This window comes from Antedon mediterranea, chromosome 3 (genome assembly GCF_964355755.1).
Source record: "Antedon mediterranea chromosome 3, ecAntMedi1.1, whole genome shotgun sequence".
Taxonomy (NCBI): Eukaryota; Metazoa; Echinodermata; class Crinoidea; order Comatulida; family Antedonidae; genus Antedon; species Antedon mediterranea.
In genome coordinates this window covers 37,576,309-37,604,299 of record NC_092672.1, presented here as the reverse complement: position 1 = coordinate 37,604,299, position 27,991 = coordinate 37,576,309, and the positions used below count along the sequence as shown (strand labels likewise).

The window sequence follows — 27,991 nt, the reverse complement described above, 5'->3', positions numbered from 1 at the left end:
GCTCAAGTAATGATTCAATAATTGATTGATGTTTTGCGGTATCAACACACGCATGATAGAAGTACAAGAAGATTGCTATTAAATATTATTTATTTTATCTCTTGACCTTTGTTGACCTTAATGAGTTTACGACTGTCCTAATAGTACATTAATGTACAGTTTTTTAAAAACTCAGTTAACGTTTGGACGCAAAACACGGACGTAAGCGCACCGAAATTAATTTGACCAACGACGACGCGATAATAATTGAAACTGTCGCTTGTGACGACTGGTCAACTCACTTGCGTTATGCTTACGTCGTATTGGCGTCCAAGTTATCGGTTTCTATCTCCCTACATTACGTTTGTGTAGAAAAGATGATATTTCAACAAATATGCCCTTATACCTATGATATGCAAATCATACAGGACAGGTTGTCTTTAAATTAAACGTGATTCTGAGGTTATGGAAAAACAAAAACCAGAATATAGCAGTACTGTACACGATAAATAAAATATTACATTTACTTATAGATATTTTATAATTTCATAAATACTGTTAAAATAAAAATTGGAAGACGAACTTAGTGGGTTAAATGTAATTTGGAAGAAGAAGGCAAAATATAATTTACAATTATTTTGACATTAATGTCGTTTGTTAATATAGCTTTACCTAAAATGTTACAGAATCAATTAACTATGTCTCTATATACAATACACAGCAATGAATAAGCACTGTAAACGCGAATAATAAATCACCTTTTTTTTCTAATTGGTGTGATATAACATGATGGATTGGTGATCAGCTTCGCTCACTGTCAACGTGAATCACATTCATCATTGTAAGGCCTTCATCATCCCATTTAATATGATGTACGTCTTGTGTTTAGCGCAGCCTCCATCAACTGATATGTAGATTAGCAAATTCTACCAATACCTTTCGCCAGTGATTCACCTCTCGCGTTCGTCAAAACGCAACTTCGGACCGGAGTGTACGCTTCTAGGCCAGTCATTTTCGTAACCGGGTTTGCACTAACCACAACAAGTTCATCAACATTAAGGTATGGATGCAATTTTATTCTCAATATCACGTGATACCCAGACGTGTCTTATCGCGCAAAAATGTAATATTTTCAGCAACCTTTATCTAAACACACAAATAGATGTATACCTTGCACTGCGTGACGGAAAACAAGCGTTTTTTACGCTAGCGGCCTAACTCTTAACATTTCCCATATTCCATGCGTGACACAATTCTGTGACCTGGGTATCGAACCTAAAGCTCTGTCTACACTATCAAACTTTATGTGACAAAAAATGTGATTTATGGACATTATGATGTCATATTACCAGTTACCATCATATTTGGGCACATCACTACCATGTTTGATGACATGACTACTAGTTTGATAGCGTAGACAGAGCTTAAGAATTTTTTGTTTTAAATGCTATCTATTTTACTTCATATTTTTTAAAGGACAACTTGACCGGGGATAGTATTTTTACAACGTTTTAGGGATGTACGTATGATTTCAGACAAATAGCGAGATTAATGATATCGCCACACGCGCTCGCCGTACAGCCGTTGCCGTAAATTGCTGTGACGTCACATGTGCATCGAAAAATCTACTTATTTCGATTAGCAGGCTATGGTATGATCTGTTGCATACTAATATGTTGTATAATATAAACGAGGGTGTTTCATCATGTATACCAATCCTTGCCTAAATGTTGCACCCCAAAAAGTTGACTGTAATTTCTGATCTGTCCGTTTTCAAATATCGTCAGCTGTTGTGTTAGATGATGACCAAAATTGTTCATAGAAGAATGTAGTTGCTAGAGGCGCTTCCATGATTATTATTACTGTCCCAATGAAGACACCACACAGATATATGATCAGGAAAATGCGATCCAGCACCATCGCGCAGTACTTCCACTCTTCTTTGGCCTGTAGAATAAAGGAATAAGAAAAAACGTTAAGCAGACTTGGTTTCAATTGCTGCGATGTAACCAATACAAAAGAACGTAAGCGCAGCGAAATTAAAGACCAATCACAAGCGATGGAATATTCTAACTGTCGATTGTCATTGGTCAACTCGCATGTGTTGCGCTTACGTCGTTGCGTTGCGCGTCCTGTGTGGGACCAGGCGCACCTACAAAGAAAAAAGAAACGCAAGGACCAATCACAAGCGATGGATTATTCGAACATTGGCTTGTCATTGGTCAACTCGCTTCTTGCGTTGCCACGCTTTAGAGGGCAGGCCTATACTGTATTGATTGACGTTCAATGGTGTTTATTAATTGATTGATTTATCTTTCAAAAGAGGGCGCGCGGTGCCAAGATTTATTAGAATGTTTATAAAAATGTGAGTTATTTTATTTGTATACCTTGCACGTTTCCTCTGTGAACGCGTACTGTGACGTAATATACACTACGTCATTCACGGCGTCTTTGATGCTTGTGTATGAATTAGATGACACGGACATATCGGGATCCATTGAACTATGACCCATGCTACCTTGATTTAGTAAACCTAAGGAAAAAAACAAACAATTGAAACAACAACAGCAAAAAAAACTATACCACGTACGCATGTGCATTACGACTGTATTGCGATAATACCGCTACGAACGCGAATAAACTACATCTCTCCAAACAAAATAATCACATTTCGCAACAATCCTCTACTGACAATTTTATAGCTATTGTTGTCTACAAATTTCAAAACTTAGTTAATTATCTATTGAATGTTTGTTATGACCGTTTTTATGGTTTACGAATTCCTGAAATCACATTCCTATCAGAAAACGCAAATTAAAGCTTTAAACATTTACATCCATTTTGTACTGTAAAGTGATTTGTGATAAATGTAAATACGAACCATTACGAAGTAGGCCTAAAGCCAAACAAGATTTTAACAAATATCATTTGGAATTGAATATTTCAGACTAACATTTTTGTTTTGTCTTTAGGTACTTACTTCAGAATACATGTTTAGTTGAAGCAAAATGTATGTACAGTATGTGTAAAGTACTGAGACTACTTGTCGAACAGGGAGTTTTACCGACCCCCATCCCCCGCCCCCTAGTATGAAACCATGTTTAGAATGTGAGCGTCCAATGCGCAATTAAAATAAACTGGTTATTTACACTGTTTATGGCTATTCTTAAACTAATAATACTATTTTTAAAGATCTTGTTTAATGTATGGAAGTGTATGTATGACAAGACTTCATCGTAAAACAAGTGATGCTGTCTGTTAATGATGACGTAAGCGCGATACTACGTTTCTAATTGGATTCAAACGCGTCACATCTCACCTATCAAGTTGTTGTTGACGCGTCATCAACTTATATCAACCTTTTACCTAATTTCCATTAAGACATGCATGTAATTTATTGATTAGCAATTTATTTTGATATCGCTGTAATTAAATAATTTCGCGTTTTAGCAATTTGTCTTGATGTCATATCATAAAACTTGTATTAATAATTAACGTACGTATATGATTTACTTTACCATAAAATAATGACATTGTCTCAGTGATATAATCATACAATAATTAAACAATGTAATTTATGTGAAACATAAAACCTCATTCTATGCATGCTATTTGTTTTATTACCCTGTGTCTAGTTATATACAATATGGACATGTTGAATTAGTACGTTATGTGATAATTGCCTTCATAAGAGGAGGTTTCACACTAACTAGATAAGATGCCAGCATCGCGTTTCGCGTCGTCGTTGTTTATCTGGAACGTGTAACTCGCCGGAGTGATGTACACCATACACCACCTCTCCCCTTCCCGCTTGGGGTTTTGATTAACGTTATAGGCTATCACTTTGTCGGGAAGTATCGAATGTGTTTCGAGTTAAGATTTGAAGGTAGCACCTTTAAACTATTCATTAACTCATATCGGCTGGGTTGATGTCTTGTATTGCCACAGCACGACAGTATATTATGAAATAAAACAACTATAATTGCGTAAAATTGCTCTTGGTAGGACTTTAGTAGTTCTGAAATGGTCTCATTATTTTTTCTCTAATCTACCATTAGAGCTTAAAGTATTCACATTTACTGGGTATTCGGTACAATCTATATAGTTGGGCATACATCTTAATATTCAAATAAGACTTTGTTTGAATTCGTTTGTATCAATTTCCATCCGTTTCGTGCTTTCGATCATTTTCATGATAGGGCAGGGCGCAAACTTTTAGGTCTCCATTTCTGCTGTCGGTTCTACTCTCTGTCTACTGTACATTATCGAACTAGTTTGACAAACTACGTGTCATGTGCCCAAATATAGTAGTGGTATGCCAAAATATGGTAGTGATATGACATCATCATGTCCATATATAGACACATCGCATTTTTGTCACAAAGTTTGATAGTGTAGACAAGGCTTTAGGGCGTTTCTCCACTACTACTTAATTCCTTGTGACCCTTTCTTACGGTGTCTTATCCCCAGCGTTATCTAAAATAGAGCAATATCTAACAGCATCATACCAATGAGTATTACTATATAGCCTCATCAGTAGATACATAATTGTAATATTCCGTAGAGCATCAAGATTGTTATCAATATGCCTGTAGGCTTGTCAATCCAGTGCGGTAGCTGAACTTGTGATAAAGGCCTGCCATGGGGTTATTCAAATACCTGACGACCGACCGAGTAGAGAAGTTTAAATACTATATCTATACAAGATGGCTACTATCCTGACAAGTGTAATTACAAGTCTTTTCAATTACTTACAGGGGATTGCTTCCTTACTCCCTTATATAAGACAGTATTTTTTTTAATTTAACCTTATTTATAGATATATATGATATGATAACTGTGTGACAGTGACTGTGTATACTAGTACACCGGGGTAATTTGCGGGTTATGAATTTTTACAGATTTGCACATTTGAAGTTAAGATGTTTGCACAAATGTGGTTGTTTGCACAAATGTGACTTTGCACATTTCACGGCTCCACAACCCCCCACTCGTCTCGAAAAATGTACTAGGTTAAATTGCACATGATCCATACGTATAAGACTATTTTGTAGGCCTACTACTTTAAAAAAGCAGATATATATTTTATTTTGTTTGATTTTAATTGGAATTGAACTGTGTTTCTGTTGATTTGTGGTGCAAACATTGTGAACGCGAATATAATGTCATTGCACACGTCACCCTAAAAATAAGCATATGCATGACAGACACGATATGCCCTCCCAAAAACGAAATAAAAAAATTTATTCTCCAGAATAAATAATATGTAAATCTTCAAAAAGGAATCCCACCTTCAATTGGAGGTGTTATATAAAGCTCTGTCTACACTATCAAACTTTATGTGACAAACAAAATGTGATGTGGCCATATATGGACATGATGATGTCATATCACTACCATATTTGAGCATATCACTACCATATTTGTGAACATCACACTTTTTTTGTCAAACTAGTTTGATAGTGTAGACAGAACGTAACGAATGATTCATACGAGAAATAATTCGATAACCGCTATCTCACCTTCTCCTTTTGAATACGCTACGAATCGACCCGACGACGGGGTTTACAACTAACTCGTTAATCAACTATTGATGGGTAACTCAGTCGGTTCGTTCATTTGTTTTAATGAAGTCAATTGATATAATTTCATTTATCACTGTTGCTATTTACAGTATGTCATTATTGTTGACCGCCGCAGTGACGCCACGTCTAAAGAGGTGTAAACATTCTATCGAACGGTTTTGTTGTTTTTAAATGCCGCTACACGTGCTTTAAACTATTAATATTGATAACAAAATTGTGTAAACCGGTAATTGATGATGTGTTTAATAATAATAATGCGTAACCGTAATCGCGCAAAAAGCGTACGTTAGTCGTAATCACGTAAATGAAGCACCCAGTGAACTGTTTAGCATACACAAACAGCACGCTAATGTTGCCTCGTTTAAGCTTGGTTCCGACTGGGACGTAACACAACGACGTAAGCGCGACGTAAGCAATTTAACCAATCACAAGCGATGGATTATCCGAATTTTTGCTTTTTATTGGTCAACTGGTCAGTCAAATGGCCGTTAAGGCAGGGGCGCCGTGTGCCGTACCTAAAGAGCTAACAACATCGGCAAGGGTTCGAGGCCGACTCGCTCCTAGTTCTGGTGGTGGAACAAGTCTTCTCGTAGGTCCAGTGTAAACAGTTATAACCTGTGTGCACTTTAAAGAACCCAGTTCATTATTCGAGAAGAGTAGTACCCCGGTGAACTGGTTCACAAAATAGCCCCTGTATGAGGGGGATTACCACCTATCTGATAGGACAGTGATTCTATTGGTAATCCTTGGCCACATTGGCCTAAAGACATAAAATAAAAATAATAAAAACTCGCTTACGTCCTTGCGCTGCGTCCTAGTGGTAACCAAGCTTTACGTGCTTGTTGTTTTTAAAACTGAAATCAATGACCAATGGAAGAGCTTCGTTCGTGTTTGCGTTTGCACATAAAGCAAACGCGTTATTGTTTTAATTGACATAAATTGCATATAGGGAAACATGATAACTTACCCTGTCTCTCTGCCCTAGCTTCTAGTTCGTCCTCCATCTCTGTGACCATCATCGGTGCCAGCATACTAGCAACCCTTGTTGACAACAACTTGATGCTGTCCTTTCTGATTTGTGAAGACTCTGAATGATTGAAGCGATCATCAAACGCGTCTGGTCGACGCATTTTCAAATATTTAGGAATAACATCAAGAAATAGCTTTCTTTGCCAGTTTGAAAGTTCGTGCGTTTCAGGCGTCCTAAACCTCATGTTAAGTATCAAAGTTGTCAGCACAATTGATGACGTCACAATAATTTTCGTGAATAGTAAATATTTCATAATTAGCGGTAAATTATTAGCATTTGGCGGGATTTGTTGAGATATAAGGAGTAGAAAAACCGCCATAGAAAGTAAAATGCACGTACACAGTTGCATCTTTTCAGAACAATCAGCAGGCAGGTAAAACACAAGAATTGTATTGAACGATATGAGGCCACAGGGAAGCAGCAAATACGCTACGTAAAACAATGGTTTCCGTTGTAAGACGAATGTAAATGTGACGTCAATGTACGGCGCACCAGGGCAGCATGGGTAAACCTTTTCGCTTCGTTTTCCCGGTGATAGCTGCACGTCCCATTCAGAGTTCCCCCAAATGTCGAATTCTCTTATGATGTCTTGATTTTTAGGTGGAATCAGATCAACAACTATACCATTGTAAGTCCAAGAACCAAATTTAAGTACACATCTCTGCTCGTCAAACGGGTAGAATTTCACGTCAACCTGGCACGCGCTTTTGTAGACTGACGGTACGAACCATTTTACCGTTCCGTTACTACTGATTGTAGCGTTCGACGCGTATCGAACGTCAAAAGGACCATATGCACTATGCAGCAGAAAAGAAAAACGGTTATTTTAAAATGATTTAATGAATTGGAGGACCAACAGCCTAAAAACATCTAAATTGTCGTGTGTCTTACAATTAGATAACAATACTGTTTATTTTGGCTATAAAGCTTGGTTCCTACTTGGACGTAACGCAAGGACGCAACGCAAGCGGTTGACCAATGAAAAGCAGTTTGAATATTTCATCGCTTGTGATTGGTCAAATCACTTACATTGCGTTACGTCCTTGCGTTGGTCCTAGTGGGAACCTAGCAAACTTAAGAATATCTAAAATATATTCCATTCTTGTTTGGACATTACATTGCAACTCGACCTGACTGAACTTACTTATTATAGAGGATGATATCTGGTGTCCATATTAGGCTTGTGGGCACTATAATACTAGATACACCATCATACTCATCTTCTTCCCATTGCAACCGATGATCAACCCATTCCTACATTAAGAAAAAGCTCAAACAATTTAACCTTTGGGAGAAACAATATTTCAGGATAAACTCCTCCGCATGCGACGAAAACAATCACCTTTTCGTTTATTATTATTATATTGTTTAAGTTGAACATTAATTACGATAGGTTCCCATTTAAGATTGGTTCCCACTACAGACGCGCAACGCAAGGACGTAGACGCCACGCAAGCGAGTTGACCAATCACACGTGACTGTTCGAATAATTAGTCAAATCACTTACGTTGCGTTACGTTCTTGGGTTGCGTCCTCGTGGGAACCACGCTTTAAACGTAGACGTAGACGCAACGTAGACAATTCGAATGACTTACTGTTGTTTGTGATTGGTCAAATTACTCGCGTTGCGCGTACGTCCTTGCGTTGCGTCCTAGTGGGAACCACGCTTTAGAATGTCATTTATCGTAGCTGTAAATTGCTAAAATTGTTTTGATTATTAATTTTTACAAAATGGTTCTTGATGAATAATCTCAAATATCTCAACATCCTCACCGTAAGTGTAATAAACGCCCCCTGTGTTTAGCAGTGATCTTTATCGTCAAGCTATTGTAAATCTGTTTACTCAGGTTTTTGAATTTGACATAGGGATTTCAAATATCGATATCAAGTCGGTAGCTAGCCTATATTAATATAAGCCGCCTCATCCTGTTTGTTCATGTTGCAGGTGCTGCTTATATTCGGTGTGTTCAATATTTCATCGGATTGAAATAACAACAAAAAGTTGTTGTTAATATTTTGTGACCTTGGGATTGTGACCCTGGGATTGCTGGCTGGCTGAATATTGTTTTTGGAAGTTGGGAGAATACATGTGCTATTGGAATAGGGCATCGAACTTTTTGTGTTAGGTCGAATTGTTTAACTTTTGGGAATTTCTGTTATAGCTTGGTTCTCACTAGGACGCAACAAAAGGACGTAAAGCGCAACGAATGTACTTTGACCAATCATGTCGTGATGCGTCCTAGTGGGAACCAAGCTTTATTAATCTTGGTTCCCACTAGGACGCATCACGACGCATCAACACAAGTGCGTAAGCGCAACGCATGTAATTTGACAAATCATGACAGCATTGCGTAGAAAGTAACAAATTAAGGGTTAAACTGTTAAGTTCTATCTAAACTATCAAACTAGTTTGCCAAAAAAGTGTGAAGCGCCCAAATATGGTAGTGATATGCCCAAACATAGACGTCATCATGTCTATATATGGGCACATCACATTTTTTTGTCACATAAAGTTTGATAGTGTAGACGGAGCTTTATATGAAATGGTGAAATACTGCAGTATATTTCCAGTAAATGATCAATAGTAAGCTGAAAGCAAACTCACGTGTATTATCCATACTTTAGCCGTCATGACTTGGTTTCTCTCATCCTGCAATGTAACAGTAATAATACAAGTGAAGATAGGCTATTCATGTACGCAAGTCATTTCAGACTTAATTGTCGTGTAATTGTTGCAATAAATCACAGTTCGTAGGTGTCTCGCATTTAGCATGCGACGAACGAGACAATTACCATGTATAAACATAATTCATATTACCTTGTTATAAATAGATAACTTAAATAGAATACATTATAAAAGGCTCATTGAAGTTTATAAATCCATCTTTTAACAAATCATGTTATGGATTTATAAAAACAAATGTAGAATAATCCAAGATGTAAGATTTGTTCTCACTCTAGGATGCAGCGCTGGCGCGGCACGTACGCAAGTGATTTGACCAATCAGCGATTGATTTTTCGAATGGATATGATTGGTCTAATGTCTTGCGTTGCGCGTACGATTTGTATTGCCTCGTCGTAATGGTAACCAAGGCTTTAGATCAAGCTGCTTTACTTTCAACATGCGATTCGAAGCTTTAATAGCAAACGTTGATGTTATGAAATCGTTATGATGTGTAATTAATGTTTGGAGATTTCTTGTGTATACGACGCTTTGCTTTAATTTGATATACTTACCCCGCGTTTGTTACGTTTTATCAGAATTTACACAGCAATAACATTTAGTATTGATGAAGAATTTGGGCCGCATAGCTCAGAGGTATGATTCGTTTTATCCAGGGAAAATTCACCGGTTTATTCTTGTAGTAATGCAATATTTTATAGTTATGAACACACAGAATTAAGTGCATTTTTAAATTAAATTGCACAGAAATACACAACTGTTAGGATTTGTTTCTGAAAGTAGAATGCCATTCAGTATTGTAATTTGCTTCACGTCATGTTACTTGGAATTAGAACCTGCACCGGCAGACGGTCACACGCCAGTAAAGCGTGGCTCCCACAGAGACGCAACGCAAGGACGTACTCGCAACGCAAGCGAGTTGACCAATGACAAGCCACTGTTCGAATAATCCATCGCTTGTGATTGGTCAAATAACTTACGTTGCGTTATGTCCTTCTTGCGTTGCATTAAAACAATAATATAATATAGTAATGTTAAGGTACACCGTGTGCCTATCCGGTTCCACGGCCAGAATCGTCTTGTTCTTGAACTAGGTTGATTCTGTATGCGTTGCATGCGCATATGAATTAATCTGCAAGCCTACAATTACAGTATAATATATTATTTAGGTACGGTTCACAGAATAAATATCTGACTTTTAAATTTAGAAAACCCAAGATATCTGACATTTCAAGATTATATGAGATCTGATCGGAACGTTCCATTATCTATGAGAGGGAAGTATTTAGTACAGCAGTAATAAATAATATCTATAATATTGTAGATTTTAAATACAGATACGTTTATAAACCACTAAGCTTGGTTCTCACTAGGACGCAACGCAAGGACGTAAGCGCAACGCAAGGACGTAAGCGCAACTCAAGAACGTAAGCGCAACGCAATGACGAAAGCGCAACTCAAGGACATAAGCGCAACGCAAAGACGTAAGCGCAACACAAGGACGTAAGCGCAACGCAAAGACGTATGCACAACGCAAGAAAAAAAAAGACAAAAGCCATACGCAAGGACGCAAGCGCAACGCAAGCGATTTGACCAATGAATCGCATGATTAGTCAAACTTTATGTTGCGCTTACGTGCTTGCGGTGCGTCCAATTGGGAATATATGTAAGATATATCTCACCACATCTATGAGTTGCGACAGGTACAGGTCAAACACAATTTCCAGTACATCACTGGTATTCTGAACTGGAATTGGAAGTTTGTTGTATTGGCGGAATAAGATTTCCCGGAGTCGTGCTTCCCCCGGTGAACCATCACTACCTGAAAAAAAGGAAACATTCATGTTAATAAGATGCAAACATTATTTTTTGATTATGGTCTTCATATACATGTGTGATTTCTGCCCCTATACTCATCCAGAAAAGTATCATTAAACCGTAAACAGATTAAACCATTGATTAAAGTTTAGTAAAATTTACTGGTCAAAGGTTATGTTTTATCAATAAATGTGCGCGTTCAGAAACTTATAATAGTGTGAATTGCGTATGCACGCGCGCGTCGTGTGACCAAATAATTGTCTGTTTGCTTTGTACGCCGTGTTTTGGTTAAAAGGCCAATTTACACAGACGAGCGGTAACGGTAATAAAATATAAAACCTATGTTATTCCTTATTACCATTTACACACAACGAGGAGCTAACGGGCGGTTTCCGCTCAGGATAGTTACATATTCTACGTGGGACAAGCTACGCGGTTTTCCGCTTACCGTTACCGCTCGTCTGTGTACATTAACCTTAATCATGGTCAGCAGCAGGGAGCTCCTCCCTCTCCACCGCCGGGAGCAGTGGTGGCGCCAGCGGGGGGGCTACGGGGGATCTAGCCCCCTCGTCGGGGAGCCTAGCCCCCCCCGTCGGGGAACACGGGTACTTTTTGTCGGGGAATATAATATACAGTAAAAAACGTTCGCGTTCACTTCATATAGCTTCAGCGCCTAGAAAACCACGACGTTCCATTGACCGTGAGAGTACGTCAGAGGGCTATTATGCAATTTTATGCATTCATTTATTGCCAGCGATCTAACTTACTACTAAACATTAGCTAGGTACGCAGTTGTCTGGCGGTATCCCTTTGTACGAATCGTTCAACGTTGGGTCGAGACGCGTGATATCAAGTTCCATCCAGGGACCAAAATGTGTAATGTAGTTATTTTCCAGGCGAAGTTTACCGACGGTTACCGAAGGAAACACGGGTACTTTTTGTCGGGGAATATAATATACAGTAAAAAGCGTTCGCGTTCACTTCGTAGCTAGCTTCAGCGCCTAGAAAACCGCGACGTTTCATTGACCGTGAGAGAGTACGTCAGAGTGATATTATGCACTTTATAAGCACTCATTATTGCCAGTGATCTAAAGGCTGGTTTCCTGTCGACGTAAGAAGTCGAATTTTGCAACGATTCTTGCGTTTCATACGTTTCTTACGTCTCTTACGAAAGTTGAGAAAAAATTGACGTCGTTGACGTTAGTCAAGATCGTGTCGGGCCGCAGAAAAACATCTGTAGTTATGCTGCTCCCGAAAGTTGAAATTTTAGCTGTGAAACACACGTCGTATGCTTACGTCGATTTTAGTGCTGTTACGAAAGTTGAAATTTTTTTCTTACGTCGGTCAGATTTATGACGTATTTGAAACAACATCTCTGATTGGTGTTTCTTTTTAGAGCGGGTTTTATCATTTTTCGCGCGAAATGTTGAATGATGTTATTGTACCTGTAGCTACTCAGCATCAGTGTCAGTGCAACTCAGCATCAGTGTCAGTGCAGCACACCAACATATTATTTTTAGTAGATAGGCTAGGCCCTAGTATTAGTAATAATACTTAATTAATACTGTACTAATAGGAATTGATTTGACCAAAATCTAATCAAACTAGCCTATAAGGAGCCTAGGCTAGTAGGCCTATGTATTATTGTATGAATCAAAATATGAATGAATTATCCTGGCCCTTTAGGCCTAGCCTTAAATAGTTTTCAAAATTAAAAAAAAGCAAATCATTTCGGGATTCCTATTATTATTAGACCTACCTAGGCCCTAGGCTAGGCCTTGGCCTATGGGCCCAGGCATACTCTAATCGAGCATGAGATAGTACTACCGCAGTAAGATATCCATTATTTACAGGCCTATAATAAGAATAAATTTAACAAAACAATATAAATTATACAAAATCAAGCAAACAATTTTTTTTTAAAAGTTACATAATAATATTATATTGCTTACAAAGGGGCTTTCTATATCTTATCTTGTTGCAAATGTTCATTTTCGTGACGTTTCTACCGATGCTGATTGTTTATTGCACGTCCATAAATAAGAGTATTATATTTTGATATGAGTTGTAAACTCCCTGATTAGAACATTATTAGGCCTATATTGAAACTACTGTGCATTTGTAAAGTATGTACAACATCGTAAAGTGGGCTAAAATTATAGTAGTAAATACATACAAATGTTATTGTCCGGCTTTATTTCACTATAAGGACATACACATTACGTCATAACTCTTGTCGCTCATTGGTTGCTTGTTACGATTGCGCTTACGTCTCTTGCGAAAGTTGACTTCAAGTCAACTTTCGTAAGAGACGTAAGAAACGTGACGCAAGGGCGTTCATTCAAGCGTAAGATCAAAAATCCCGGTTTCCTGTAAAATCGGAAGAAAACGTCGTAACGCAACAATTGTTAGGTCATCGGTTTCCTGTAAAATCGTTTGTCGTTACCATTTTTCTTACGTTGCGTCGATTTTGTAAATTTTCGATCGTAATCGGTTTCCTGTAAAATCCGCATTTCTTACGACAAATCGACGTAGTCGCAACAAAAGTAATGTTCTTACGTCGACAGGAAACCAGCCTTAACTTACTACTAAACAATAGCTAGGTTCGCTCTCGTCTGGCGGTATCCCTTTGTACGAATCGTTCAACGTTGGGTCGAGACGCGTGATATCATGTTCCATCCAGGGACCAAAATGTGTACTGTAGTTATTTTCCAGGCGAAGTTTACTGACGGTTACGTCGTGTACTGCGTCGACGTACGCTACACTACAGCAAAAACGAATTATGTTAATTGTTCGTATGTTCACCAATTTTTTTAATTTACAAGTAACATTCTGTACCGTGGGGCACCTAAAATAAATTACTAAACAAAAAAACATGCCATTTTCGCTTAGCCAACATCTTATTATAGCTAAGTTATTACATTTTCAATGTCCTGTATGTCATGAATTTCTCTCACCACTCGGAAGTCCAGATGGTACGCACGCATACACTTGGGAGGAATAAACTTATTTCCCCGACTGAAAAAGGTCTACGCTTGCGTTTTTTAAGCCTCTATGCCTGATGTTTCCGAAGTATCAAATGCAATTTTTTGAAGACCTGCAGCTCTAGTTTTAAACAGTTTCTTAGCTCAGCCCCAACAATAAAGCTGGTCATATTTCGAAGTACAGGAAGTGCATTTTCCGGGACCTAACATCTCTATTTTTCAAACATTTCTTAGCTCAGTCACAACCTTGATAGGGACTTATATATTTTATTTCATGTTTTGAAGTATAATAAGTCCAATTTCCGGGACCTCCAACTCTATTTTTCTAAATTTTCTTTGAACTTTTATTTTTTAAATTGAAAAATATGGATTGAAACAGTCATCGCGCATCGTTTTTTTGCACGCAGTATTTTATTTATGCATTATAAAAAATGGAAAAAATGGCTACCCTAAATCTGATTAAAATGACCTCAAATGACGCTAGAACGCGTTGCTTCCGGGGGATTCGCCCCCTGGACCCCCACCGGGGGCCCTTGGCGGCCCCCCTGGCCCCCAGCCTAGTGATGCTCGCTTCGCTCGCATAGCCCCCTCGTCGGGGAATGTAGCCCCCGCGTCGGGAAGATCCTGGCGCCACCCCTGCGCCGGGGTTGTTGTCCAGAATCCTCTGGTTCATTGTCCTTGGCGTACACCTGTAGCCTAAGGAGGAAAGTATGACGGACCCCATGGCTTATCAAATGAAATTACAATCTATCAAATATGACATGACCACGTGGCTAATGAACACAATATACTAAACACTTGATATATTGATTAGGCCTATAACAAGATAATGTGAAATATATTACCAAACACTTATTATTGAATAGAGTACAATAACATGATTTAACTTTAAAATACTTTCGATTGATGTTGATGTGAGCAAATTTTATGCCAAAAAATGTATACATTTTTGGTTCCCGAATTCGTGCAGCTATGTGAATTAACTTAAAGAGACGCAATGCAAGGACTTACACGCGAGTTGACCAATGACAAGGTTCGAATAATCCATCGCTTGTGATTAGTCAAATCACTTATTGCCTTACGTCTTTGCGTTGCGTCGCTAGTGGAAACCAAGCTTAAGACGCAATGCGTACGTAAGAGCAAGTAATTTGACCAATCAGGACGACGAACGGTATAGTAGCTTGTGATTTGTCAACTCACTAGAGCTTGCGTATATGCACAGGCTTGCGTATATGCACGCGCTTGCGTATATGCACGCGCTTGCGCGCGTATAAACGCCCTCGCGTTTTTCCCTAGTGAGGACCAAGGAAATTAAGGAAGCAATTTAGATAAATTCTATTACGTTTGGTCAACTGAATAATCAAAATGAAGTTATAGAACAAATAAAAACACATTTTAGTTTAAATTTCTTCAGAGAGTCTTTGATAAAATATATGACCCTTGATTAATGATGAACATAATACCAAGAGTACAAAGTTACCTTACTTGACACGGCTTTTTAAACATTATTAATGTATTGATATTTGAATATACGTTATTTAGCTCTTCTAACGGAGAAAAGGTTGTTCTCCTCATCCCCTCCCTCAAAATAATCATGGTTTTGCTAATGTATCATTTACTCTCAATTGATATCCGACGGTAAATTGTTGTTTTTGCAGTCATTTTCATTCATATGTTTCATACGACTTATAAGTTAATGATGCTAATAATAACACATTATCAATATATAATAGCAGTGTATCAATTATAAGGTGCAGTAGTTGATATCGTTTATGATAACAAATAACACATTAGTGCTATCCATTACGTTAATGTGTGATCGTTACATCTACGTAGAAAAACAAGTAATAACATTGCTAATGTTCCATCCATCCATTTAGCATGATAGAAGTTTTCTTCTTCTTTCACAATTCACCACAACCATATGTCGTTAAAATAGTTCAGACACCATTTTGTCGGGTTTGATTAATAAACGTGACGTCAGTCTCGGTTTTAAATAAAGAGTTTTATTATCTTCTGCATTTAGAAATGATCAAAAATTGCAAATACACCTCATTATGGCGATTATGAACGATTACCCTTGCTGATCAGTCTAATTGTCTTCTTAAGTGAGTTGTTTAAAAAAAAAACTAGTAAAATGACATTATTTACTCCAAAGTAATGTAGTTTGTTACAACACTAAATTTGAGACTATATAAAGCGTACTATATTCGAGTTGACGCGTACGTGCGTACCAGATGTTGCGTGAAATGACGTAATAAAGATTAATCATGCATGCAAAAGGAGCAATTTCAACAGTTAATAAAGACTCACATTAAGAGAAGATGACACCTCAGTATGTCTGCTATAACCCATTTACGTTGTATAATCAAAGAAAACGTCTTTTTATCGACAAGGCCGTTTTTTGTGTTTCGGACGCAAAACGCGTCACATCATTCTAATCTGAACGAATCGTAAACGCATACGCACTAAATTTGACTACGCGCAACAAGATAAACACTGTGTAGACCTCCATGAGAATAAACAACGAGATAAGTCAAATAATTTAGCCCTGCGCGCACGGTGACGCCCATGCCTAAAGGCCCGTTCAGTAAAAAACAACAAACGACTAAAATCGATATACAAATTATAATATTTATAGCGACATTTTGGTAGAATACAAGATATTAGCCAGACCTTTTATTTGAAAGTAATACCATTAAGACATACATACGTGTTTTTCTCATGCATTAACCTAAATAGTCAACGAAAATAACTGATTTATAAATCCAACCAGCCTAGATTAGGAAAATATCCCATTTATATCGAGGAAAGGAGGCCATTAAGGCTGTGTTATATAATTCTGTTTCGTACAAGACGAGTAGTATAAAATCAAATTGTCATTGAACATGCTCGATGGAGAGGACATCGTCACCACAATTAGGGGTGTACGGGTGGAGTGTTGACAAAGTGCGAGGCAGCGAGGCACGCGAGGCATGCGAGGCATGTCAAATATTTGTGCGAGGCATCATTTTATCATTTCCAAAAGTGCGAGGCATGCGAGGCATATAGTTTACAATTTCAAAAAGGTGCGAGGCATATCTTAACGTGCTATTATGCTATATTATAGGCCTAATAATCAATCGATACAAGCGTATCTAAATAGATTCGTGTATACACTCATCATGTTGTTTATTTTTATGTAACGATTGTTTTTTCATTCAAGTCATATCGTGTCAAATTTTACTTTTACAAAAGTGCCCAAACTACGGTTCAAAAATCTGAACGACAGTCTTCAACTTTCGATAAACAATAATTGTTATAGCGACACACTCATCAAATGACTGCAATGTTTGTTGGCATTTCGAGCGTGTTCACTCACATGTCTCTTGAACATAGCAGAGTGAAAATAATATTTTGTCACACCCCTGCGCCTAGATCCAGTAGACCCGAGAGATGGAAAATCCCTCTTTACTATTTAGCAGGTAGCGGAATGATTCAGCCCTCAGCTCAGAGGATTGTGGTGCATTCCCCTCCTATAGCACGTGGTTTCAGCAGCAGCAACGCACAGACTTCTCTCTGAGCGGCGTGCCAAAGACATTTTTGACATTCCATTCTCTAGGAACAACACGTGTACCTCTCTCGCAAATAAGGTGAACAGCGATTGCCAGGACAAGTTCAATAACTGGCGGTGAATAAAAGGTAACTGATATGCCGATCCAATAACATGCCGCAAAGAAAAAAATTGCGACAGAATTCTGGAGCGCGTGTGAAAAAAGACTTACGTCCGAAAATTGTAATACTAGGCCTATTAAACTTTAGCTAATATGCTTAGCCCTAACCTAGATAAGTGGCCTTTGTAGAAAATAATTTAATCAATTTTGATATAATAATAATTGGTGTAATATTTAATAATGATACACTATTCCTGTTTTAGTAAGCTAGGTATATTACGAACGATTTTTATTTATTGTTGTCCATGTACGTACTAATAAACCTGGCGCTAGTTTCCTTCGCTTGTATTTTTACTCCAAATTTGATAACTAACTTTATCGTGTGAATACCACACCTTAGAAGTATACCTCATGAGTACTTTAATGACAGAATCACATAAAAAGTAACAAATAAATCCTTAAATTAATGATTTTACAGGCGTGTTTCTCGCACACTGTTCGCGAATTTCACTTATTCAATGTTCAATATTTTTGTTTCTATGGAGCGCCAAAAGAGCAACGATAATAGAGGACTAAAACTCAGTGGAATGCGTCAATTTCTCATGCATTTATTGGTGAAAAACACGTTTTATTTCAATATATTTGTTAATTTGTCAATAAAAATGCTGTAATATGTTACTGCTCATACTGTTCTGTTTTCAAAGAATAATAATCGATCCTAAATCAACATCAGTACCTAGTCTAGACCTAGGACATCCTACTAAGGATATTATGATGAATTTTTCTATTTTATTCTTTAAAAGGTTACCGAAACCGTGTACATTATCAACAGTACACCGGTGAACAGTAACATTTTTCCTTACTGACAGTGACAAAATCTATTGAAATTGTACTTGATTTTCACCAAATAATGCGTTAAATATAAATGGATTCCACAGAGTTTTTAGCCCTCTAATTAATTTTGCTCTTTTGGCGTTCCATAGAAACCAAAATATTGAACATTGAGTGTGCGAAATGCGAGAAAAACAACGTCTGTAAAATCACCAATTTAATGGATTTATTGTTACTTTTATGTGATTTTTCTTCATTAAAGTAGGCCTACTAATTCTAAGCTGTGGTATTCAGGATAAAGTTGGTTAAAATACAAGGCAGGTGCAAAAGGAAACTAGCCTAGCGGGCCTAGGCCTAGGCTACTTCAATTTCGGTGATTTCCTGCCTTGCAATTTTGAGAAATGATAAAATGATGCCTCGCATTTTTTGATGATGGTAAAACGATGCCTCGCATAAATTTCTGACTTGCCTCGCATGCCTTCCCTGCCTCGCGTGCCTCGCTGCCTCGCACTTTGTTACTACCCGTACGGGTGGATCGATTAGGGTAGAACAGTAGCTTAATGCTCGATGCAGAGGACATCGTCACCACAATTAGGGGTGTACGGGTGGATCGATTAGGGTAGAACAGTAGCTTAATGCTCGATGCAGAGGACATCGTCACCACAATTAGGGGTGTACGGGTGGATCGATTAGGGTAGAACAGTAGCTTAATGCTCGATGCAGAGGACATCGTCACCACAATTAGGGGTGTACGGGTGGATCGATTAGGGTAGAACAGTAGCTTAATGCTCGATGCAGAGGACATCGTCACCTCAATTAGGGGTGTACGGGTGGATCGATTAGGGTAGAACAGTAGCTTAATTTAGTACCGTATACAATTAATTACTGTTTCTTATATTAGTGAAAATAATGTGATGGGAACTGTTGAATATGTTATGCATTTCAAATATAGTGTTATAGTCTATGAGTATTAATAATATGTAACTATAAGTGGTTTGAATCTATATGGATACATTGGAGGACATCATAACATGAAACAATGCGTGTTACATTTGCTTTTTCCTCCATCCTGTAACGCATAGCATACAGTACTCCCTATTACTGTACTCAATTAACATTAATTTAAAATAAAACAATTTAGCTGGCAATTAAACTATTGATGAATCAATAGGCCTACTTATTAAAGCTACGTTAACAGTACTGATCCCGTCGTCGTCATCATCATCGTCGTCATCATCATCATAGTTGTCGTCGTCATCATCGCTGTCGTCATCATCGTCGTCTTCGTCATCATCATTGTCGTCGTCTTCGTCATCATCATCGTTGTCGTCGTCATCATCGTCTTCGTCATCATCGTTATTGTCGTCATCATCGTCGTCGTCATCATCATCGTCGTCGTTTCTAAGGTCGTCATCATTAACGCCCCGTGATGCCGTCATATTCACCATTGTCATTATCATTGCTATCCTATTTAATTTCATGTTCTATTACTTAACAACCAACGCCTCTATAAACCTCGACGTCGTAAAATATACTAATTTGTCTACATATCAAAATACCTAATTATTATTGTCTCTAGTTTCTAAGGATAGTTGATAAGGTCACTTTGCTAAGGTTGCTATCATAATGAAATTGAGTGTCGAATATTATAGCTAATAAAATAAATTTGATTATAATTATATTAAATTAAGTTATCACACTTGAACAGAAAGCACATTTCAAAATATCGAACCAACACGTTGTTAAATACACAACACAGATTGCCTGTGTAAACACTCGTGTTTGTGTTTTGTTGTATCCAACTAAAACGTGGCTAAATTACTATGAAAATAACTCGTGTTACTTTCAACGAAGCGTTAACAGTCGAAACACGCAAATATTAGTAGTGCTGTGAGAGAGGATTGGGATAATTGCATGGAATTTTGATTGTACAGAGTAGTAACAGTGATATCAATGACAATTTTAAGCAAAAATCCAAATATAACATTACAACATTACAACCAAAGAGCAATACGGTTATTTACTCATGTCATTAATGCTATTGTTTTCAATTCATTTTATTTATTTATTCAACATAAAAAATGTCCTGGGTCACCTTAACATTATAATGTTAAGAATTTAACTGCAAAGAATTATTTATCAATATACAATAAATATTTAAAACGATTACATATATCTCCTTGGCGGCGATAAACAAACCGGTAAAATAAAATGACAGCACACAGGAATCGGATTTTCTATATTTTTGTTTTTCCTAATAAATCGACGGAATCATAAAATTGAATTAAATAAAAACACGTTTTAGTCAGTAGGCATACGTCTCGTCGCATGCATGTACTATTTGATCCACTTGGCTGGATAGCAGAAAAACAGATGCATACATGCTATGATGCCATTGACGAGAGTAGCACAATATCTAAAGGATTAAGCTAATATTTCAATATTTCCAAAAATGCATTAAGAATATCGGTAAAAGTACGTTAAAGCCAACAAGTTCCACGTACGTCTAAAAGCAAATACATTAGTATAGTCTTATCAGACGTTGGACATAAAAACATTCGCCATAACGTGATTTAAAATTATATGCAAAACATAAGTTAAGCCCATCTGAATCGGAATGAAGAAATTTGTTTTGTTCTGCAAGTGATACAAACACTAGAAACGTATTCATAATTTCTAATAAGCCTCTAAAGATCGACCAATGTGGTTTTTAAATTGAATTAGACTTGCTTTTTGTTCTGTAATCTTATTTTTGCATTGACTTGGCAATATAAAAAAGAAATGAGACTGAAAATGTAAAGCGCGCGTACAAACATTGACGGTTATCGCGCGTACGTACATCAAAAAGACAATCAGACGAACAAGAATATAGGCCAGTAGATATTTCGAACCCTATGCCTACATTGTTCAGTTTTATGACTCTACTCATCATGCTGAATAGAAATAATACTTTGTAGCTAACACAAAGTATATTTTGATCCTTTTTACAATGTTTATGCTGCTAATGAGACAACTGAACGGTAAAATGGTGTTTTAATGTGTTATCCACATACTGTGCTAAAAGCTATTCGTGAAGTACTGCGTTTCAAATTGCAAAAAAAAGAAGAAAAATCTTTAGGTTGTCAGTGAGTATGATTGACTATAGTGAATGTCGATTTTAATCAACATTTTCAAATGTCACTATTAAAACGAAGCTCGTATTTTGTATATTTGACAAGGCGTAACATTGCGCGTTTATTGGACGATGTACGATGTAGGCCAATCAGTGTAAAGTTTATTCGATTGGTGACAATTTAGGCTACACAGTATACATAGTTTATCTTTAAGCTCTGTGTACACTACTGTTTCATTTAACTCTTTTTTTACAAAAATGGAATCTGTACATGAGTATGGTACGCGGAAGAAGAGTGATTTCCGTATTCCTCTAAAAAGAACAAATAATAGCACAAAGAAGTATTGGCTATAGAGGGGCAAATATTTGGAACCGTTTACCTGAAAACATAAAGTGTGAAACTAAAATCGGAAAATTTAAAAAGGAAATAAAACAACTATTAATAAATAAATACTCACTCATGTAGAGTTCACTTTTGTTACTTTTACTTTTTATTTCTATTTGTACTTTTATTGTTTTATTTGCTAATTAGATATCTGTATTATATGGTAATGCGTTTAAGAGCTTCGGCTCGTTGCATACCCGTTTTGTATCAAATAAGTTTATAGAAATATCCTTGTGAAAGAAATACTGTATAAATATATTTTGTTGTTGTTGATACAAATAAATGGTACGTGTATAGTACCGCGAATGATGACTATCAAACTAGTTTGACAAAAAAAAGTGTGAGGTGCCCATATATGGTAGTAATATGACATCATCATGTCATGTCATATATGAACTATTTTTTTTTCACATAACGTTTGATAGTGGAGAGAGCTTTATTGAATATGTTACGCGTTGTTTTGTAAAACACTACGCCCTTTAAAAACACGTATTTTGTCCTTCAACGTGTCATAGCGTAACACTATAATTTATTGCACGTGGTACGCTTGGAAATACCGACGCGTTTACCGTGAACCAGCCCAATATATGACGCGTCATCAACCCAATAAAATGGAAGAAACCAAATCTAAAATGTGATCACGCAGAGGTTTGCCGAATGCCGACGATCAAATGCACAATTCGTTATAATAGGATTACTTAGGATTAATTATCAATATTTGTTTATAAATGAATACGTTGTCCACCCGACCCAGTTAACGTGATTGCAGGTAGGCCTACAAACGGCTATTCAGTACTTGTACAGCAAAACGAGAGAAAGTTCTTTGACATTGACCTAATATAACAGTATAACTCGTCGTTGATGAATGTAATTTGAGTGGAAACACTTTATCATATTTCTTGGTTTTTCACAAAATGACCACACAATGGCAACACTTCAATAGCCGTTCGTTATTTACATCTTCGTTAGGAGAGCTATCTCCGATTGCATCTTGCTAATTCGATCCTAGATGCACGGCCGCCGGGCAAATGTTTACTAACGAGGAGAAATGTAATTGACTGATCGATAAAGGTTAAATAATTGCTTATTTCAAATGACCTTTTGGATGAAAACTGTATTTTTTTTACTTTGCTTGATTTCAGTTTGTAATGACGTTCCGTTTACGTGGTTGATTGTAACACTCGTTTCAAAAGCCATGTATAATTGGCATCCTAAATCAGGATGATCAGGATGTGTAATCCTACTGACGTATTTGCGTTGTTTGTCTTGAAAAGACGCGCGAATGTCCTCACAAATTGCACCGCGGAAACTCGTGTGCTGCTCGTATTGTGTGAGCTGCAATGAAACCGTCCAACGCCATGAGCGTTATCACTAGTTCATTGAGCTGCTTTCAATTTTTTGACGAAAATATATGATTTTACTTTAGAAATTACAAGTCTTTTTCGCCGCGACATCGGTCCTACGCAAAGTAGACCTTCGTTTACCAAGTCAATTATTCGTCGGAAATTGTAGTCGGTACTTAAGGGAGTCTCATTATGTTAAAGTACACTTGATGCTATTCTAACTACGTTTGTATTTACCTATTCAATTTCGTATTAGGAGTCTGCCTGCAAGATTAACTCTCAGCGGTAAAAAAAACATATGACAATTCACTCGAGAAATGATATTATATAATATTTGAAACTGAACTCGTTGCAGGTAGGGCAAGTTAAGGCCAATTTACACAGACGATTGGTAAGCGAAAAACCGCGTAGCTTATCCCACGTAGAATCTGTATCGTGAGCGGAACCGCGTAGCTTGTCCCACGTAGAATCCGTATCGTGAGCGGAACCGCGTAGCTTGTCCCACGTAGAATCTGTATCGTGAGCGGAACCGCGTAGCTTGTCCCACGTAGAATCCGTATCGTGAGCGGAACCGCCCGTCCGCTCCGCGTTGTGTGTATGGGCATAAGGAATACCATAGTATTTTTATTACCGTTACTGATCGTCTGTGCAAATTGGCGTTTATTCCGCTCAACGACAAAAAAAGGAAACATAAAATGAGATTTAATATCGAAATCCTGTTTTAAATCAGTTAAATATAGAATAAGCATAACTGATTATCCAAATGCGGATATAAAAGTGGTATGGAACGCTACGAAGAGCATGTTGCAAACAGACATTTTATTTATCAGGAGATTTTGAATTGAATTGTCATAACAATAACAGAAGCCACTCCAGTAGTATTAAGCCACTTGACAAATCTATATAGTTAACAGATTACAGTCAATTGGATAAATACAGAGTATTTGGTTTAAAACCCAAGCTTGTTTTTAAATAAAAAAATAATTGGATCAAACAACACCGAACAATTGAATCGAATCTGTGGTTAATGACAAATTTCAATCGAACGAGCAAATACCTTTGTGTTTACACGAGAGACGTGTTGTGTGTTTGATTAGCGTGTACAAACAAAAGTGCATAGAAATATGCCGTTAAAAATACAGTGTAGTATCGATAGTGTGAATAGAAGTTACTCTGCTTCGTGTCTGTTTACACGATGCGTTATTGATTTGTAGCATTGACAATTTTTTCGGGAGATATTTCCGACTTCCGTTCAAATTGAGTTTACGTGTATAATACCTCTGTTCGACACAAACACGTAAGTAGTCCTTACTAAATATGAATTTTATCGACACAGTTTTGAGGTTTATAATTGACATTTAATATTATTGACAAATTATATTATTGAAAAAGAGGGATCGTTTCGATTAAGGCCCATTTAAACTAGGACGATACGGATTTATTTGGTCCTTGCGGAAAATTCATGACAGGCACAATCGCTCAATCGATAGACAAAAAGATACATTTTCTTATATAAAACAAGAGAAATTAGAAACCTTTTCATTCTAGAACTATAGGATAACCATTTACTGTGCCTTTGAAAACAAATATCTTTCACAATCCAATCACGTCATGATCCATAAGGACAATAAATGATTTTTTGTTGCCATTCAAGTTATTTGATCAAAGTATCTTGTCGAGTGCAAAGAAGATGACATGACATTCCAACAAAGATGAATATTTTAAGATCTAACGCTTTTAAATAGTTACTATTTCTACTGAGAGCCGTTAACTTAATAAATCCATTGTTGTATCAAGTACAATCAATACTGATTATTAATCTTATTACAACACAGTTTAAGAAGTGAATTACTTTACGTAAAATGGTGCACTTCTCTCAAAATAATGAATTCGTGGCGTAACGAACGCGAACGCGATCACTCAACAAGACAACATTTATCGACAGGAGAGAATCGACCCAGCGGCATTGCTACTGTCTACTACTGTGAAAGTTGTTAATTAAAACAAGTTGTGAAATTGCCTCCCATTGGGATTTAACAATATCTTTGCAGATAATTAATTACGATGTTATTTTCAAAATTGATTTGTATTCAACAGGGAATTGTTAGAGTGTAGCATTCTGATTTATGAATACCAGGTTCAGAAATATTCATAGTAAGGCAATTATCATGTTGATTTGATTTGATTTGACTATATCAATATACATAAAAAATAGGACCTATCAACACATAATGTTAACGAATAAATGAAAACTAATGTTATTTAGTAAATTTAATTGATTTGTTTTCCAAAGGGGTCCATTTGATATTTGGAAGTGATAAATATTTTTAAATATCTCGTATTTAACTAATTTTGATTTGATTTGTGTAGGCATAGGCATAGGCATAGGTATAGGCATAGGCATAGGCATAGGCATAGGCATGGGCATGGGCATAGGCATCGGCATGGGCATGGGCATGGGCATGGGCATGGGCATGGGCATGGGCATGGGCATGGGCATAGGCCTATCAATAATGAATTTACATAGAGTGTTAAAGAATAAATGATAACCATTGTTTTAAATTTAATTGACTTGTTTTCCAAATATCAGGGGTGATAAATATTATGTTTAGATATCTCGTATTTAACATGCGAACCAATAAATGTACATTAAAATAACATATGTTTTATAATGACAAAAACATAATTATTCTATTATAAACTGAAATATCTCGTATGTACAATGTATTGAAACAGTAGTTAATGCGGGCATTAAGCTCTGTCGACATATTATAAAACTAGTTTGACAAAAAAAATGTAATGTGCCCAAATATGGTAGTGTTATGATATCATCATGTCCATATTTGCACATCACATTTATTTTTCACATACAACTTGATATTGTGGACAAAGCCTTAGATCATTCGGAGTAAATTCTCTGTCCCGTGAGACATATGGTAGTGTGCATTGTTCAAGACAATCTGTTTTTTAAATGGTTTGTAAGACATCTTTAGAGATTAAACAGTTATTAACATTAATCATAAAAGAACATTACTACAATACCTAGTTCGTATATATACAGTAGGAGACGTACTACTTATGGAATTAATTATGTGAAATTGTAGACGAACCCGATCCTATTCATTAAAATACCAATACCAATACCAACCAGTGTTGTATAACGAAATAATAAAGGAAGAACTACTCTTTATATGTTGATCATTGAGTGGTTTGACGCCATACACGCGCGGTTTTATGTTAATTAAATTACGCGCAACTTCTAGCCAATCACGAACAACCCTAATTTCTTTATATTTCATACTCATTGGAGAAATAGGCTAAAATACTTATCTGAGTATACCTTTTCTATTTATACTCTCTATGTACAGTCTGTAAGTAAGTAATATTTATTGCTTTCCAAGTGCAATTTATAAAACAGCATAATATATAAATAAGAAGAATAATACAAACAATAAACTTGAGAAATTAAACATAGAACGCACAGGGGATAACCCTTTACGCCCAAAGACTTGTTTCCAAAGGGGTTTGCAGCCTAGTATGACGAGAATTGTATAATTCATTTTAAATTAAAACTCAATACATTTATTAACTATCAATTAATAAGTAGGTCTTACATCATCAGCTAGGGTAAAAACAAGGTCACGGTCAAGTATATCAATAAACACAAATCAATAATACGTTCATTCATACTTAGGCTATTCCCTCATTCCACCAGTAAATTACATTTTATATTTGTTTCAGCATTAAATTATTAGGCCTAAAAGTATAAACAAGTTTATAACAATTAAAGAGTAATTTTAGTGAAGAAGTTAGAATATATAAATAAATACTGTAGGAGTCTTATAGATATATTTATTATAATTTATATTAACTTGTATGAATAATTTCATCATTTGCTGTACTTTGTATGAGGTTTTTATACTGATGAAACCATAAAAATGAAAACATAAATTAAAACACATTTTTTTTTCGTTTAGTTTGACTAGGGAAGAGATTAATGTTTTAAATAAACATAGTAATAATCATACATCACTGCATCATCAGTATTAGTATTGAAATAACTACTTCGTATGTAATATACGTATATAAAAGTGCATGACTCTTTCCTGATAATACTATTTTGTTTGTAGAAATATAAATAAATGTTTTACCTTGAAATTGAAGTAGCCCAATGACCGCACAGAGGAAGACTTGAAACACTTGTGATAACAAGAATAAATTGCGCACAATATTCGCAGCTCCCGCCAACTTAGAATCACTTTTCGCGCGTTTTCTGGAAGCCCGTCTCCTCATTGTGCGTGTGTGCGTGTAAAGTCGTCGCGTGTGACATGAATTTAGACTTTTGCGTCCAAGAATTACGGTATACAATTTCCAATGTAAATAGATCTTTACAACAATGATTTGAATCAATCGAATATAAGCAGCCGGTAATAGGTTAATTAAAATAATGCGTTTGAGCGGCAAACTAATGCATTATTCCACACTTGTTTCTTTAATTTCTTGTTGACAAAAGACAGCGATCGTCCGCTAGCTAAATCTCGCACCTGAAGTAATCCCGAATGATGTGAGTTGTGGCGGTAAATATGTG

The 27,991-nt window shown here is 36.6% G+C and overlaps 1 protein-coding gene across 2 annotated transcripts; it reads right to left on the bottom strand.

The window, feature by feature from the left end:
• Positions 1-82: 82 nt before the first annotated feature.
• On the bottom strand, positions 83-27,991 carry LOC140045492 (neuronal acetylcholine receptor subunit beta-4-like). Of its 2 annotated transcripts, XM_072090418.1 has the most exons (8): positions 27,555-27,991; positions 10,960-11,099; positions 9,200-9,244; positions 7,739-7,848; positions 6,532-7,391; positions 2,367-2,512; positions 1,713-1,926; positions 83-1,658 (listed from the first exon to the last, which is right to left on the bottom strand). In XM_072090418.1, exons 1-7 carry the CDS (start codon positions 27,694-27,696, stop codon positions 1,753-1,755), a joined length of 1,617 nt encoding a protein of 538 aa, XP_071946519.1. In that variant the 5' UTR covers positions 27,697-27,991; the 3' UTR covers positions 83-1,658; positions 1,713-1,752. The 2 variants fall into 2 exon arrangements, with proteins under 2 accessions (XP_071946519.1, XP_071946518.1); XM_072090417.1 differs by having other exon boundaries at positions 83-1,926.